At 46.5% G+C, this 11,992-nt stretch overlaps 1 protein-coding gene across 1 annotated transcript in view; it reads right to left on the bottom strand.

The window, feature by feature from the left end:
* Nucleotides 1–2,850: 2,850 nt before the first annotated feature.
* The window catches only part of c20h12orf56 (chromosome 20 C12orf56 homolog), a 35,532-nt gene continuing 26,390 nt past the window's right edge, over nucleotides 2,851–11,992 (bottom strand). The window contains exons 10-13 of the mRNA XM_078416615.1: nucleotides 11,367–11,441; nucleotides 7,906–7,983; nucleotides 7,028–7,206; nucleotides 2,851–3,413 (exon numbers count right to left, since the gene is read on the bottom strand). Coding sequence (XP_078272741.1) covers nucleotides 3,296–3,413; nucleotides 7,028–7,206; nucleotides 7,906–7,983; nucleotides 11,367–11,441 — 450 coding nt within the window. The 3' untranslated portion in view covers nucleotides 2,851–3,295. The remainder of the gene's footprint in view (nucleotides 3,414–7,027; nucleotides 7,207–7,905; nucleotides 7,984–11,366; nucleotides 11,442–11,992) is intronic.

Here is an 11,992-nt window from a genome sequence, read left to right as displayed (position 1 = left end):
GCATCTACAACACACGATGCCTCAGAAAAGCCACCAGCATCCACAAAGACTCTTCACACCCCTGCAACAGTCTGTTCGAACTCCTTCCATCGGGCAGACGATACAAGGCCTTCTATGCCCGCACCTCCAGACTCAGGAACAGCTTCATCCCCAGGGCCATAGCTGCTATGAACCGGTCCTGCTGAGCCGGATGGCCACAACGCATAGATCAACTTGCACTTTACCCTGTCCAAAACTGTTACAACTGTTCGTTTCGTTGGGTTGCTGCTGTCTAAATTACCTAAATTATTGCATCGTATGGGAGGCGCATTCCCAATCTCATTGTACCCCTGGGTACAATGACAATAAAGATATATTGTATTGTATTGTATTGTATTTATCCACATTATACTGCATCTGCCATGCTTCTGCCCACTCACCCAACCTATCCAAGTCACCCTGCAGCCTCATAGCATCCTCCTCGCAGCTCACACTGCCACCCAGCTTTGTGTCATCCGCAAACTTAAGAGGTGTTACATTTAATCCCCTCGCCTAAATCGTTAATATCTATAGTAAACAACTGGGGTCCCAGCACCGAGCCTTGCGGCACCCCACCAGTCACTGCCTGCCATTCTGAAAAGGACTCGTTAATTCCTACTCTTTCCTTCCTGTCTGCCAACCAGTTCTCTATCCATGTCAATAACCTACCCCCAATACCATGTGCTCTGATTTTACACACTAATCTCTTGTGTGCAACCTTATCAAAGGCTTTTTGAAAGCCCAGACACACCACATCCACTGGCTCTCCCTTATCCATTTTTCTTGTAACATCCTGAAAAAATTCCCCTTCCTAAATCCATGCTGACTTTGACTGATCCCATCACTGCTTTCCACATGTAGTGACACAGCATGGAACATCTTTAATAATTGACTCCAGCATCTTCCCCACTACCGATGTAATGCTAACTGGTCTATAATTCCCTGTTTTCTCTCTTCCTCCTTTCTTAAAAAGTGGAGTTACAAAGTAAGAATAGATAGGGTAGACAGCCAGAACCTTTTTCCCAGGGTGGAGATGTCAAAGACTAGAAGGCATTGCTTTAAGGTGAGAGGGGAAACGTCTAAAGGCGTTGTTGAGGGACAGTTACTTTACAGAGCGTGATAGGTGCCTGGAACACATTGCTAGGGGTGGTGGTGGAAGTAAATAGGAGAGTGGAATTTAAGAGGCTTTTAGATAGGCACATGATATGCAGAGAATGGAGGGATATGGATCATTTGCAGGCAGATAAGATTAGACTTAAGCGATACAGCGCGGAAACAGGTCCTTCGGCCTACCAAGCCTGTACCGACCAGTGATCACCCCGTTCACTAGCACTAGCCTACACACTAGGGACAACTTACAATTTTACCGAAGCCAATTAACCTACAAACCTGTCTTTGAAGTGTGGGAGGAAACCGGAACACCCGGGAAAACCCTGCCGTCACAGGGAGATCGTACAAGCTCCGTACAGACAGCATCCGTAGTCAGGATCGAACTTGGGTCTCTGGCGCTGTGCTCATGTTCAGCACAGACATCGTGGGCCGAAGGGCCTGTGCTGTACTGTTCTATGTAATTGATTTTTAGATTTCAGGGGATTTAAGGACACGGAATCAGACAGGAAATTGGGTTGAGAGGATTAGCTATGATCTTGTTAAACCATGAAACAGACTGAAGGGTCTAATTGGCTTTCTTTCTTTCCATTTCTTGAGATAGCCTAATTCAAATTATCTGGAAATTCGGTTATTTTGGGTTAAACTCCTGTTACTTACATTCCTTCATTCATTTCAAACATATTTCATATAATATATCATGGCATTGAATCATTAGGAATAGTTGTCATGTGGAAAAAGATGACCATCATATGGGTGAACAAAAATTGTTACAATATTCTTAACCATGGCATTAAATGTAGCAAAATAATTTCTTACTAAAGTTTCACTAGAATAAAAGTTATACTCTTACATGACCACATGTAATTAACCACATGTAAACCTATAGCTTTACAAATATTGCAAAGATTTAAAATCTGATAAATGCACCAGTCACACCTTTGTAAACCGTGTACATTTTGTCCCTCTCCCTTCTCCCACCGTGGCAGTGTGATACGCTGGCTTGCATATTTCATATCATCTCTGACATGAAGGGCCAAAATCTTATTTAGAGACTGAACTGCTGAGACCCCAGCCAGGGGAAACATCAACTCTGCATCGGCCCGATCAAACTCTGCAAGAATTTTGTATTACCCAATTGAATCACCTCTGATTCTTCTATACATAGGAATTGCAATCCAGTAACATGACCACCAAGATACCTCACCTGTGCACCGTCTCCACACATTTCCGTTAAGCCTAAGTGTTCGACCAAATCTCTCATCTTCCACCACTCTTTTAGGTCAATAAACCCCAGGGTCAAACCCGCCAGCTTCCTTCCTTTATTCCAGTTGCTGCATCCATCTGCTTTCGACTTTAGAGATACAGCACGGAAACAGATCCTTCGGCCCACCAAGTCCACACTGACCAGCGGTCACCCTGTTCAAGAGCCCTATCCTACACACTAGGGACAATTTACAGAAGCCAAGTAATCTACAAACCCTGCACGCCTTTGGAGTGTGGGAGGAAACCGGAGCATCCGGAGAAAGCCCACACAGTCACAAGGAGAACGTACAAATTCCGTACAGGCAACACCAGTGGTTGATCGCGGATCGCGCCCGGGTTTCTGGCGCTGTAAGGCAGCAACTACCACTGTGCCGCGCCATTAGTCTCCCCCTTCTCCCCTCCCCACCATCTTGATTAACATCAAGATCTCAGAACGAGTCATTTTAGTGGTCATCCAACCTCTTGCCCAACGGGAATACAGATTTTGACTGTACAAATTTATACATTGCATATATATTTAACATTTAATCTGGCAAGACATCTTAAAACTTAGTCTAATTTTATTGCTCACAAAAATTATATTAAGCAGAAAACTATTAAGTGTTATTTGAAATCCTGACCTTGAGGTGGTTGGATTCTTGTAACACTCTCCTATCAAGAAAATAACAGCGCTGTGATTTTATAACTTTAAGTGTTTAACTAATTCAATGTTTACTAAGGCCCTCATTGTGAACAGATGGGATTTCAAAGTCTTATTGGAATGTCATTTTAAATCAAAGAAAATTAAGTAGCAATCTGCAGTAGGTATGTATCTGAATAAAGCTGCATTGACACTGAAGGCTGCTTCGTTAGCTCCTGGTGCCCGCGATCAACGTCAGTCTCGCTCTCCTGGATAAACGGGTGTTCACACCGGCTTCTGGAGGATGCAAGTGAGCACTTGAAGGAGCAGCCTCATTGCAGGTTGGGTGACAGCGTAATGGGCCGGGAGCATTGCTTCCACTGTGGCAATCTGGATGTAATACCTGTGGTAAGCATGCCAAGAAGAAAAAGAAGATGTCACATCCCAGAGCCGAGGAAATAATAGTTGTCACTCTGCAAAGGACACCAGACTTACTAAAGCTCAGTGTTGGCGTTTTACCCTCGTTATTACAGACCTCTCTAAAATGGATTTCGGTTATAGCAGACAGTCTCTTTAAGGCTGCTAATTACTTTAATTTAGTAAACTTTAATTTCCCTCCTGGGATAAATGAAATTCTATCATATTGTTCTATCGTATCGTACACTGTGGAGGCTGTTGAGGTGTTAAAATTAACAAGCTCGTTGAAATTGACAAGGCGTTGAAATTGACAAGGCGTTGAAATTGACAAGGCATTGAAATTGACAAGCGCGTAGAAATTGACAATAGACAATAGGTGCAGGAGTAGGCCATTCGGCCCTTCGAGCCAGCACCACCATTCAATGTGATCATGGCTGATCATTCTCAATCAGTACCCCGTTCCTGCCTTCTCCCCATACCCCCTGACTCCACTATCCTTAAGAGCTCTATCTAGTTCTCTCTTGAATGCATTCAGAGACTTGGCCTCCACTGCCTTCTGTGGCAGTGAATTCCACAGATTTACAACTCTCTGACTGAAAATGTTTTTCCTCATCTCCGTTCTAAATGGCCTACCCCTTATTCTTAAGGCAAGGCATTGACATTGACAAGGCATTGACATTGACAAGGCATTGACATTGACAAGGCGTTGAGTCACAAGGCCATGAGATTGACAAGCAATCGCTACCATAGACACTTAACTCTATTAAACAATAGAACAAGCAGCCTTTAGTATTTTTAGTTTGCAGTAACAAAAATATATTTTTAGCTGTTAAAAAGAACTTTGTATTTGACAATAGCTTGTTTCATGGAGTGAGCGCTAGGTGCCTGGAACGAATATCTTTCTCATTTACAATAGAATTTTGACAATAATAATAATTACCTCCCCTATAGTCCGTTATAACAAGGATTTACTGTATCTGTATAATCACACAGGCACTTCCCGACTTATGTATAGGTGACTTACGTAAACCTGCGCTTACATAAACATTTTCTTAAGCCCACTGCTTTATTTCCGAGTTGCGCATCTCGGTAGCAGTGCGCTTCTGCCCTCACATGTGGCTGTTTCCACAAACCAGTCAGCTGCTCTCGTGGATGCTCCCATGTGGCCTCCACGTCGGAGCTCCCCCCGTGGCCTCCACGTCGAAGCTCCCCCCATTGTCTGCGTGTCGGAGCTCCCTCCCGTGGTCTCCACGTCAGAGCTCCCCCCATGGTCTCCACGTCAGAGCTCCCCCCATGGTCTCCACGTCAGAGCTCCCCCCATGGTCTCCACGTCAGAGCCCCCCCCGTGGTCTCCATGTCAGAGCTCCCCCCATAGTCTGTGTGTCGGAGCTCCCTCCCGTGGTCTCCATGTCGGAGCTCCTCCCATGGTCCCCCCGTGTCAGAGCTCCCTCCCCCGCCCCATGGTCTCCACGTCGGATCTCCCCCCTAGGTCTCCGTATCAAATAGTAATTTACATAACATCCAACTTAAGCAACAGTCTGTGAGACGTAACCTTTACCTAAGTCATGGAGCGTCTGTATACACTCACACACACACGGTTTTCCACTCCACATACCGTTATGCATTGGCACACCATCATGGGTCGTAGATGTAGTTGATATTTTAACCTGAAAATCAGTCCTCTAACATATCTGTGATTCAATAGAACATAGAGTGGCGCAGCGGGTAGAGCCGCTACCGGGATTTGATCCTGACCTCGGGTGGTGTCTGTGTGGAGTTTGCACGTTCTCCCTGTGACCGCACGGGCTTCCTCTAGTTGCTCCCATCTCCTCTCACAACCCAAAGGCGTGTGTGGGGGGGGTAGGATAATTGTCGTCTGTAAAATTGCCCCTAGCGTGAGGGTGAGTGTTAGATTCTGGGGTGAGGTGAAAGGATGAGGGAAGATTGAAAATTGGGATTAGTGTAGGATTAGCCTAAAGGGAAAATTGGTGTTAGGTTCATTGGCCTCTGTAAATTGCCTCTGGTTTGTAGGGGGTGGACGGGAAAGTGAGGTAACAGAACGAGTCTGAATGGGTGATCGATGGTCGGCGTGACTCAGTGGGCTGAAGGGCCTGTACCATGCTGTACCTTTCCCTCAATCAATATCTTGGAATCTGGTTGGCATGGTAAAGTTGGGGCAAAAAGGCCTGTTTCTATGCTGTGGGTTGGCTATGCTGTGGGTCGGTATTACTCGAATCCTCATTTTCCGATCTGTAAAGTTGGTGGGGCTCTGGCGCTGTAAGTCAGCATCTCTATCGCTGTGCCACTGTCTCGCTCTCTCTGTGATGCTGTCTCTCACAAGATGTTATGCCCGCTCTACAGAAGCCTGCTGAGAGTTTCTAGTGTTTTGAGATACCGGATAACAGCGTTTGTTTAACCTTGGTTGCTAAGCACAGGGGTTAATTAAGACAACTGGGATAATCAAGTATCTGTTAGATGTTAAATCTCTCGTGGCACTGTTTCAGATAAGCTTAAGAGTTACAGCGTGGAAACAGGTCCTTCGGCCCACCGAGTCCATGCCGACCAGATACTCTTGTCCTGTCCTAGGCAAGGCAAGGCAAGTTTATTTATATAGCACATTTCACACAGCAATGGCAATTCAAAGTACTTTACACCAAGCATAAAAATACAGAACAAGGAGAAAAGGTAGGAAAATAGAAGTAATAAGAGTAATAAGATAAATAAATAATAGTTATAAGATTAATAGAGTAATAGTCCTACACACCAGGGACAATTTTATCGATGCCAATTAACCTACATCTCACATGTCCATGTTATCTCACATTTTCATCCAATCCCTACACTCAGGACAATTTACAGAGGGCCAATTAACCTACAAACCTGCACGTCTCTGGAGTGTGGGCGGAAACCGGAGCACCCGGAGAAAACCCACGTGCTCACAGCGGGAATGTTCAAACTCCGTACAAATTGCACCCACAGTCAGGGTTGAACCCGGGTCTCTGACTCTGTAAGGCAGCAGCTCTACCACTGCGCCACCGTGCCACCCCCACTGGCAACTCATTCCATGGATGGTGGGTGTCGGTCATTCTGAGGGCGTGGAACAAACAACACCCAAAGCCCAGTGAACAAAGGGTAAACAGCGACAGGGCAGCAGAGTGGCACAGCTGGTAGAGCCGCTGCCTCACAGCGGCAGAGGCGCAGGTTCGATCCTGACCTCGGGTGCTATCTGTGTGGAGTTTGGACGTTCTCCCTGTGACCACGTGGGTTTTCTCCGGGTGCTCCGGTTTTCTCCCACATTCCAAAGACGTGCAGGTTTGTAGATTAATTGGCCCTCTGTAAATTGGCCTGAGTGTGTTGGGATTGGATGACAATGTGAGACAACATGGAACTAATGTGAACGGGTGGTCCCTGGTTGGTGTGGACTCGGTGGGGCCTGTTTTCATTCTGTATCTCTAAGCTAAACTGAACTAAAATATCCAAAGGTACTTTTAAAAGGTGCCTGTATGAATACAGCGACCTCGAGTTTCACACGAGATTGAATGATGCGTTTTAGAAATACCGCGCAAGTTCCTTTAATACCAAAGAGCAGCCTCTCCTTACCTGAACTCCTCGCTGTATTTATTCCTGATGTGCTCTGCCAGACCACTGCCATACTGAATGCAGGTGTTGAGGATGTAGAGTTGTTGGAAAAGGCGCAATGCCTCTGTGGGGCTCATGAGATGAATGGGAGGCAGGACTGTCTTAATGATGTGCTTCATCATGTGGTCAATGAACAGTAACTGCGGCAGAAACGTATAACAGAACCCTTAGAGCAGAATGGTGTGTTGTTAAAGAAACGCACATCGAATCAGCACTTGGGGGCAGCAGTGGAGTTGCGGCCTTACTGCACCAGAGACCTGGGTTCAATCCTGAGCAGGGGTATTGTCCCTACAGAGTTTGTACATTCTCCCTGTGACCGACCGCGTGGGTTTTTCCTCCCACACTCCAAAGATGTACAGGTTTGTAGGTGAATTGGCTTTGTAAGAATTGTAAATTGTCCCTAGTGTGTAAGATAGTGCTGGTGTACGGGGTGATCGCGGGTCGGCACGGACTCGGTGGGCCAAAGGGCCTGTTTCCACACTGTATCTTTAAGATATCTCTAAAGTCTAGTGTACGGGGTGATCGATGGCCAGTGCGAACTCGGTGGGCCAAAGGGTCTGTTTCCACGCTGTACCTCCAAACGAAAAACTATGGCTCCCACATCCTTTCTGAAAGAACAGGTCACCAGCTTTCTCCATGAACCAAACATAAGGAGGTTGCCACATGTAGCACAAGAAGTCCTCCTGACCCTTGTGTGTTTGAGGGGCCTGTTGGGGGTGTCACGCTGGGTACCAAGCCCTATCTAATCAGGGTGGCAAGAGGGTCGAGGTGCCCCCGGCGGTGACGTGTTATATTATGGTAAAATACTGGGGCAATACTAACCATGGGACAATACTCACCATGGCTGGAAGTTTCTGCAAAGCGATCATCAACCATCCGACAGTCATCAGGTTCCCCGAGCCCGAGCCCCAGTTTCCCTGTCAACATTATTTACACAAAGACTTCAATCTTGACTAAGTCGAGGCGAGGGACGTTTAGAAACAAGAACCAGCAGCAGATGAAATGTGGGGGGAGGAACTGCAGATGTTGGTCTCAGAGAGGTTTACACCAGCCCTCTGGAGAATAACAAACAAAACATTTTTTTTTTTGCTTGTGCCTAACCGATCGTATTGGGAATTTTGTTGTGGGTAATGAGGCTGATTCTTGTGCCACTGATTGTCACTGTGTTGGAACTAAATGAGGAGCAGCTTGTATTTAATGCAGGTGAAAATTCCCAAGGAGTTTCACGGAGGGCGTCATCAGTGTTGATGTGTGAGTTACGTCAGGAGATGGTGGGACAAATGATCAAAGAGGGAGCGTCGCAAAGGAAGAGGGTGAGGTTAATAGGGCGACAGGTGGCATTCCAGAAATCGGGATCATGGCTTCCAAAGCCACCACTGCAAACAGTGGGGTGGCACAGTGGCGCAGTGGGTGGAGCCACTGCCTTGCAGCGCTCTCTGTGTGGAGTTTACATATCCTCCCTGTGACCGCGGGGGTTTCCTCCGGGTGCTCCGGTTTCCTCCCACACTCCAAAGACGTGTGGTTTTGTAGATTTGGCCGTCTGTAAACTGCCCCCTAGTGCCTAGGAAGTGGGATAACATAGAACTCGTACGAACGGGTGATCAGTGGTCGGCAAGGACTCAGTGGGCCGAAGGGCCTGTTTCCACGTGTACAGTATCTCTAAATAACATTCCATACTGCCATCCTTCACAGAGAAGCAGTCGCTGACAGTTATTTCTCTGTGTCTTTAGCAGTGTTTAATACAATGCATCATTCTTTCCCACAATTAAGGTCAAAATCAATTTCTTTTGAAATGTGACAAGCCAAAAGCCTGTCCAAAGAGATAAAAGCCATACCAGTCTGCTGGCTTTATTACACTGCTCTTAGTAACTGACTTTATTGTCCTTGTTACCATAGTAACCGACTAGCAGATCCTGGCTCCTTGTGTCTTGCAAACCGAAGCACAGAATTAATTTTGTTTCAGCCATTTGACAGATTGAAACTTGTTGGAGTACTTGTGAAGCAAGACAGGGTGGGGGCAAAACAGCAGGAGAGGGGGGGGGGGGGGGCAGACAGGGCCAGTCGCTGGGGGCACACACTGACAGACAGAGACACACACAAACACAGACAGACACACACAAACACGGCCATACACACGCATGCACACACAGATACGCGTGCACACAAACACACATGGCCATACACACGCATGCACACAGAAACGCGTGCACACACACACAGACACACATGGGCAGACAGAACACGAATACACACACAGATAGACAGGCACACACAGACAAACACCCACACACAAAGTACACACACGGACATGGCTGTACAGACAACACACACATTGGTATGCACAGGTCATCCATCTAATTCATAGACACTGCCTTGGGAGTGAGGATGCTTTGATTCTGCTGTGTTTTTGTGGGTTTTGAGTGTGGGGACTGCAGAGACGCAAGGATACTGATACATACAGGGAGAGAGACACACATACACCCACACACAAAGTCACACACATACACACATGCATGTGCAAAGGGCATAGGGTAACATTTCACCCTGACATTAGCTTGATCTGAAACAAATACAAATCTAAATGGAGGAACTTTAACAGGTAATTGAACATAAGAGTCATGAGACTGACGTAACGTGACCTCCATCTGACTTCACAATTCCTAACAGTTCAGTCAGTCTGTCTCACACCTTCTGCTTTTATCTCTGGCCTTTGTTCCAACCATCAGCCTATCAACCCCCCCTCCCCTCGCCAGTGTCCATCGATTACGTTGATTTCTCTCATTTCAAGTAACTCCAGCGTCCCTCCCCTTCCGTCCCCCCTCCCCCTCTCTAGTCGTCCCACCAGTTCCACTGTTCACATCCTTGTATCCCTCTTGTTAGAAACATAGAAAATAGGTGCAGGAGGAGGCCATTTGGCCCTTGGAGCCAGCACCGCCATTCATTGTGATCATGGCTGATCATGCACAATCAGTACCCCGTGCCTGCCTTCTCCCCATATCCCTTGATTCCACTAGCCCCAAGAGCTCTATCTAACTCTCTTTTAAATTCATCCAGTGAATTGGTTATCACACCTTCCCCAGCCACCAATCGGCCATTATGGGCTCCACCCTTCCTGAGGTCACCTGTTGCCGGCCTTGATCTGTTCTGGCCATTTCTACCCTCCAGTTTATTCTCCCCCTTCCCCCCTCCCCTCCCATCTCTACTTTCAGTCTGAAGAAGGGTTACGACCCAGAACGTCACCCACGCCACCCACTACTTTTCTCCAAAGATGCTGCCTGACCCACTGAGTAACTCCAGCATTTTGTGTCTATCTTCGGTGTAAACCAGTATCTCCAGTTCCTTTCGCCACCCATTAGTTCATAAATCATTGGGAAAAAAAGCTTTTCACTGTACCTCGGTACACGTGACAATAATAAACAAAACTAAACTAACTCAGTGCATTAAAGACCCAGTGGAGCAGCGGTAGAGTTACTGCCTCACAGCGTCAGAAATCCAGATTCAATCCTGACTACGGGTGCCGTCTGTACGGAGTCTGCACGTTCTCCCTGCGATCTCGTGGGTTTTCTCCGGGCGCTCTGATTTCCTCCCACACTCCAAAGACGTGCAGGCTTGTAGGTTAGTTGGCTTCTATTAAACATTCCCCAGTGTGAGGGATGGAAACAGTGTACGGGGTAATCATTGGTTGGCGCAGACTCGGTGGGTCAAAGAGCCAGTTTCCACACTGTATCTAAAGTAATATTTAAAGATACCATAGCAGCACTTACAAACTTTAGGATAGGCGTATCTCTAAAAATACACTGAGGTTCGCTGTATCTCCAAAGTCTAAAGTAAAGTGGGATAACAGAACAAGTGTAAAGTTGGAGTGAGTTGAGTTGAGTTTAGTTTTGTTGTCACGTGTACTGAGGTACAGTGAAAAGCTTTTGTTAGGTGCCAACCTGTCAGCGGAAACATAGCACATGATTACAATCGAGCCACTCTGCAGTGTACAGATACATGATAAAGGGAACAACATTTAGTGCACGATAAGATCTAGTAAAGTTCAATCAAAGGCGGTCCGAGGGTCTCCAATGAGGTAGATAGTAGCTCAGGAACGCTCTCTAGTTGGCGGTAGGATGGTTCAGTTGACTGATAACAGCTGACAAGAAATTGCCATCAGGCAACTGAAACTGGTGCGGCTTCAGTGGGCTGAAGGGCCTGATTCCACGCTGTATTTCTAAATTAAACTAAACGAACTCAGTGTCCAAAGTATAGGCTGTAATGGAGGGTCAAGGAAGTCTGGTGACAGGAAAATCACACTCACCTGATGCGTTATGAGGAATATTTCATACAGAGCAGATATCACAGCATCACTGTACTCCAGTAACAGGTTCTGTAGCTGCAGAGATAGACAAAGCAAAGCCCAGTGTTAATTACGTTGCACAATGTCGACACACACGAGCTAACTAGCACGTTCACAGGGGCCATGCCCCAAGTCTGCACATACCCTCGACAATATCTTATTAACCTCACCTTCCAGTCAATTACAGCACACAGCTCATTAAATATAAAACTAAAATAACTACGCTGCAACTAATTAAACCAAAACACAACCTTTACTTCAGGCGCAGTCAGGGCAGCAAGACCAAAGAGCTGTCAAAGCTGCACTGGGTGTATTACAGAAAAAAAAGATCATGGAAATCGTGCAATTAGTCTAGATAGACACAAAATGCTGGAGTAACTCCACGGGACAGGCAGCATCTCTGGAGAGAAGGAATGGGTGATGTTTCTTCAGACTGAAGATGGGTCTCAACCCGAAACATCATCCATTCCTTCTCTCCAGAGATGCTGCCTGTCCCGCTGAGTTACTCCAGCATTTTGTGTCTATCTTCGGTTTAAACCAGCTTCCTGCATTTAGTTTAGTCTAGTGATACAGTGTGGCAACAGGCC

The sequence above is a fragment of the Rhinoraja longicauda genome, chromosome 20 (assembly GCF_053455715.1).
Source record: "Rhinoraja longicauda isolate Sanriku21f chromosome 20, sRhiLon1.1, whole genome shotgun sequence".
Taxonomy (NCBI): domain Eukaryota; kingdom Metazoa; phylum Chordata; class Chondrichthyes; order Rajiformes; family Arhynchobatidae; genus Rhinoraja; species Rhinoraja longicauda.
The sequence above is the reverse complement of the archived record's forward strand: the minus strand, read 5'-3'. Positions and strand labels throughout refer to the sequence as shown.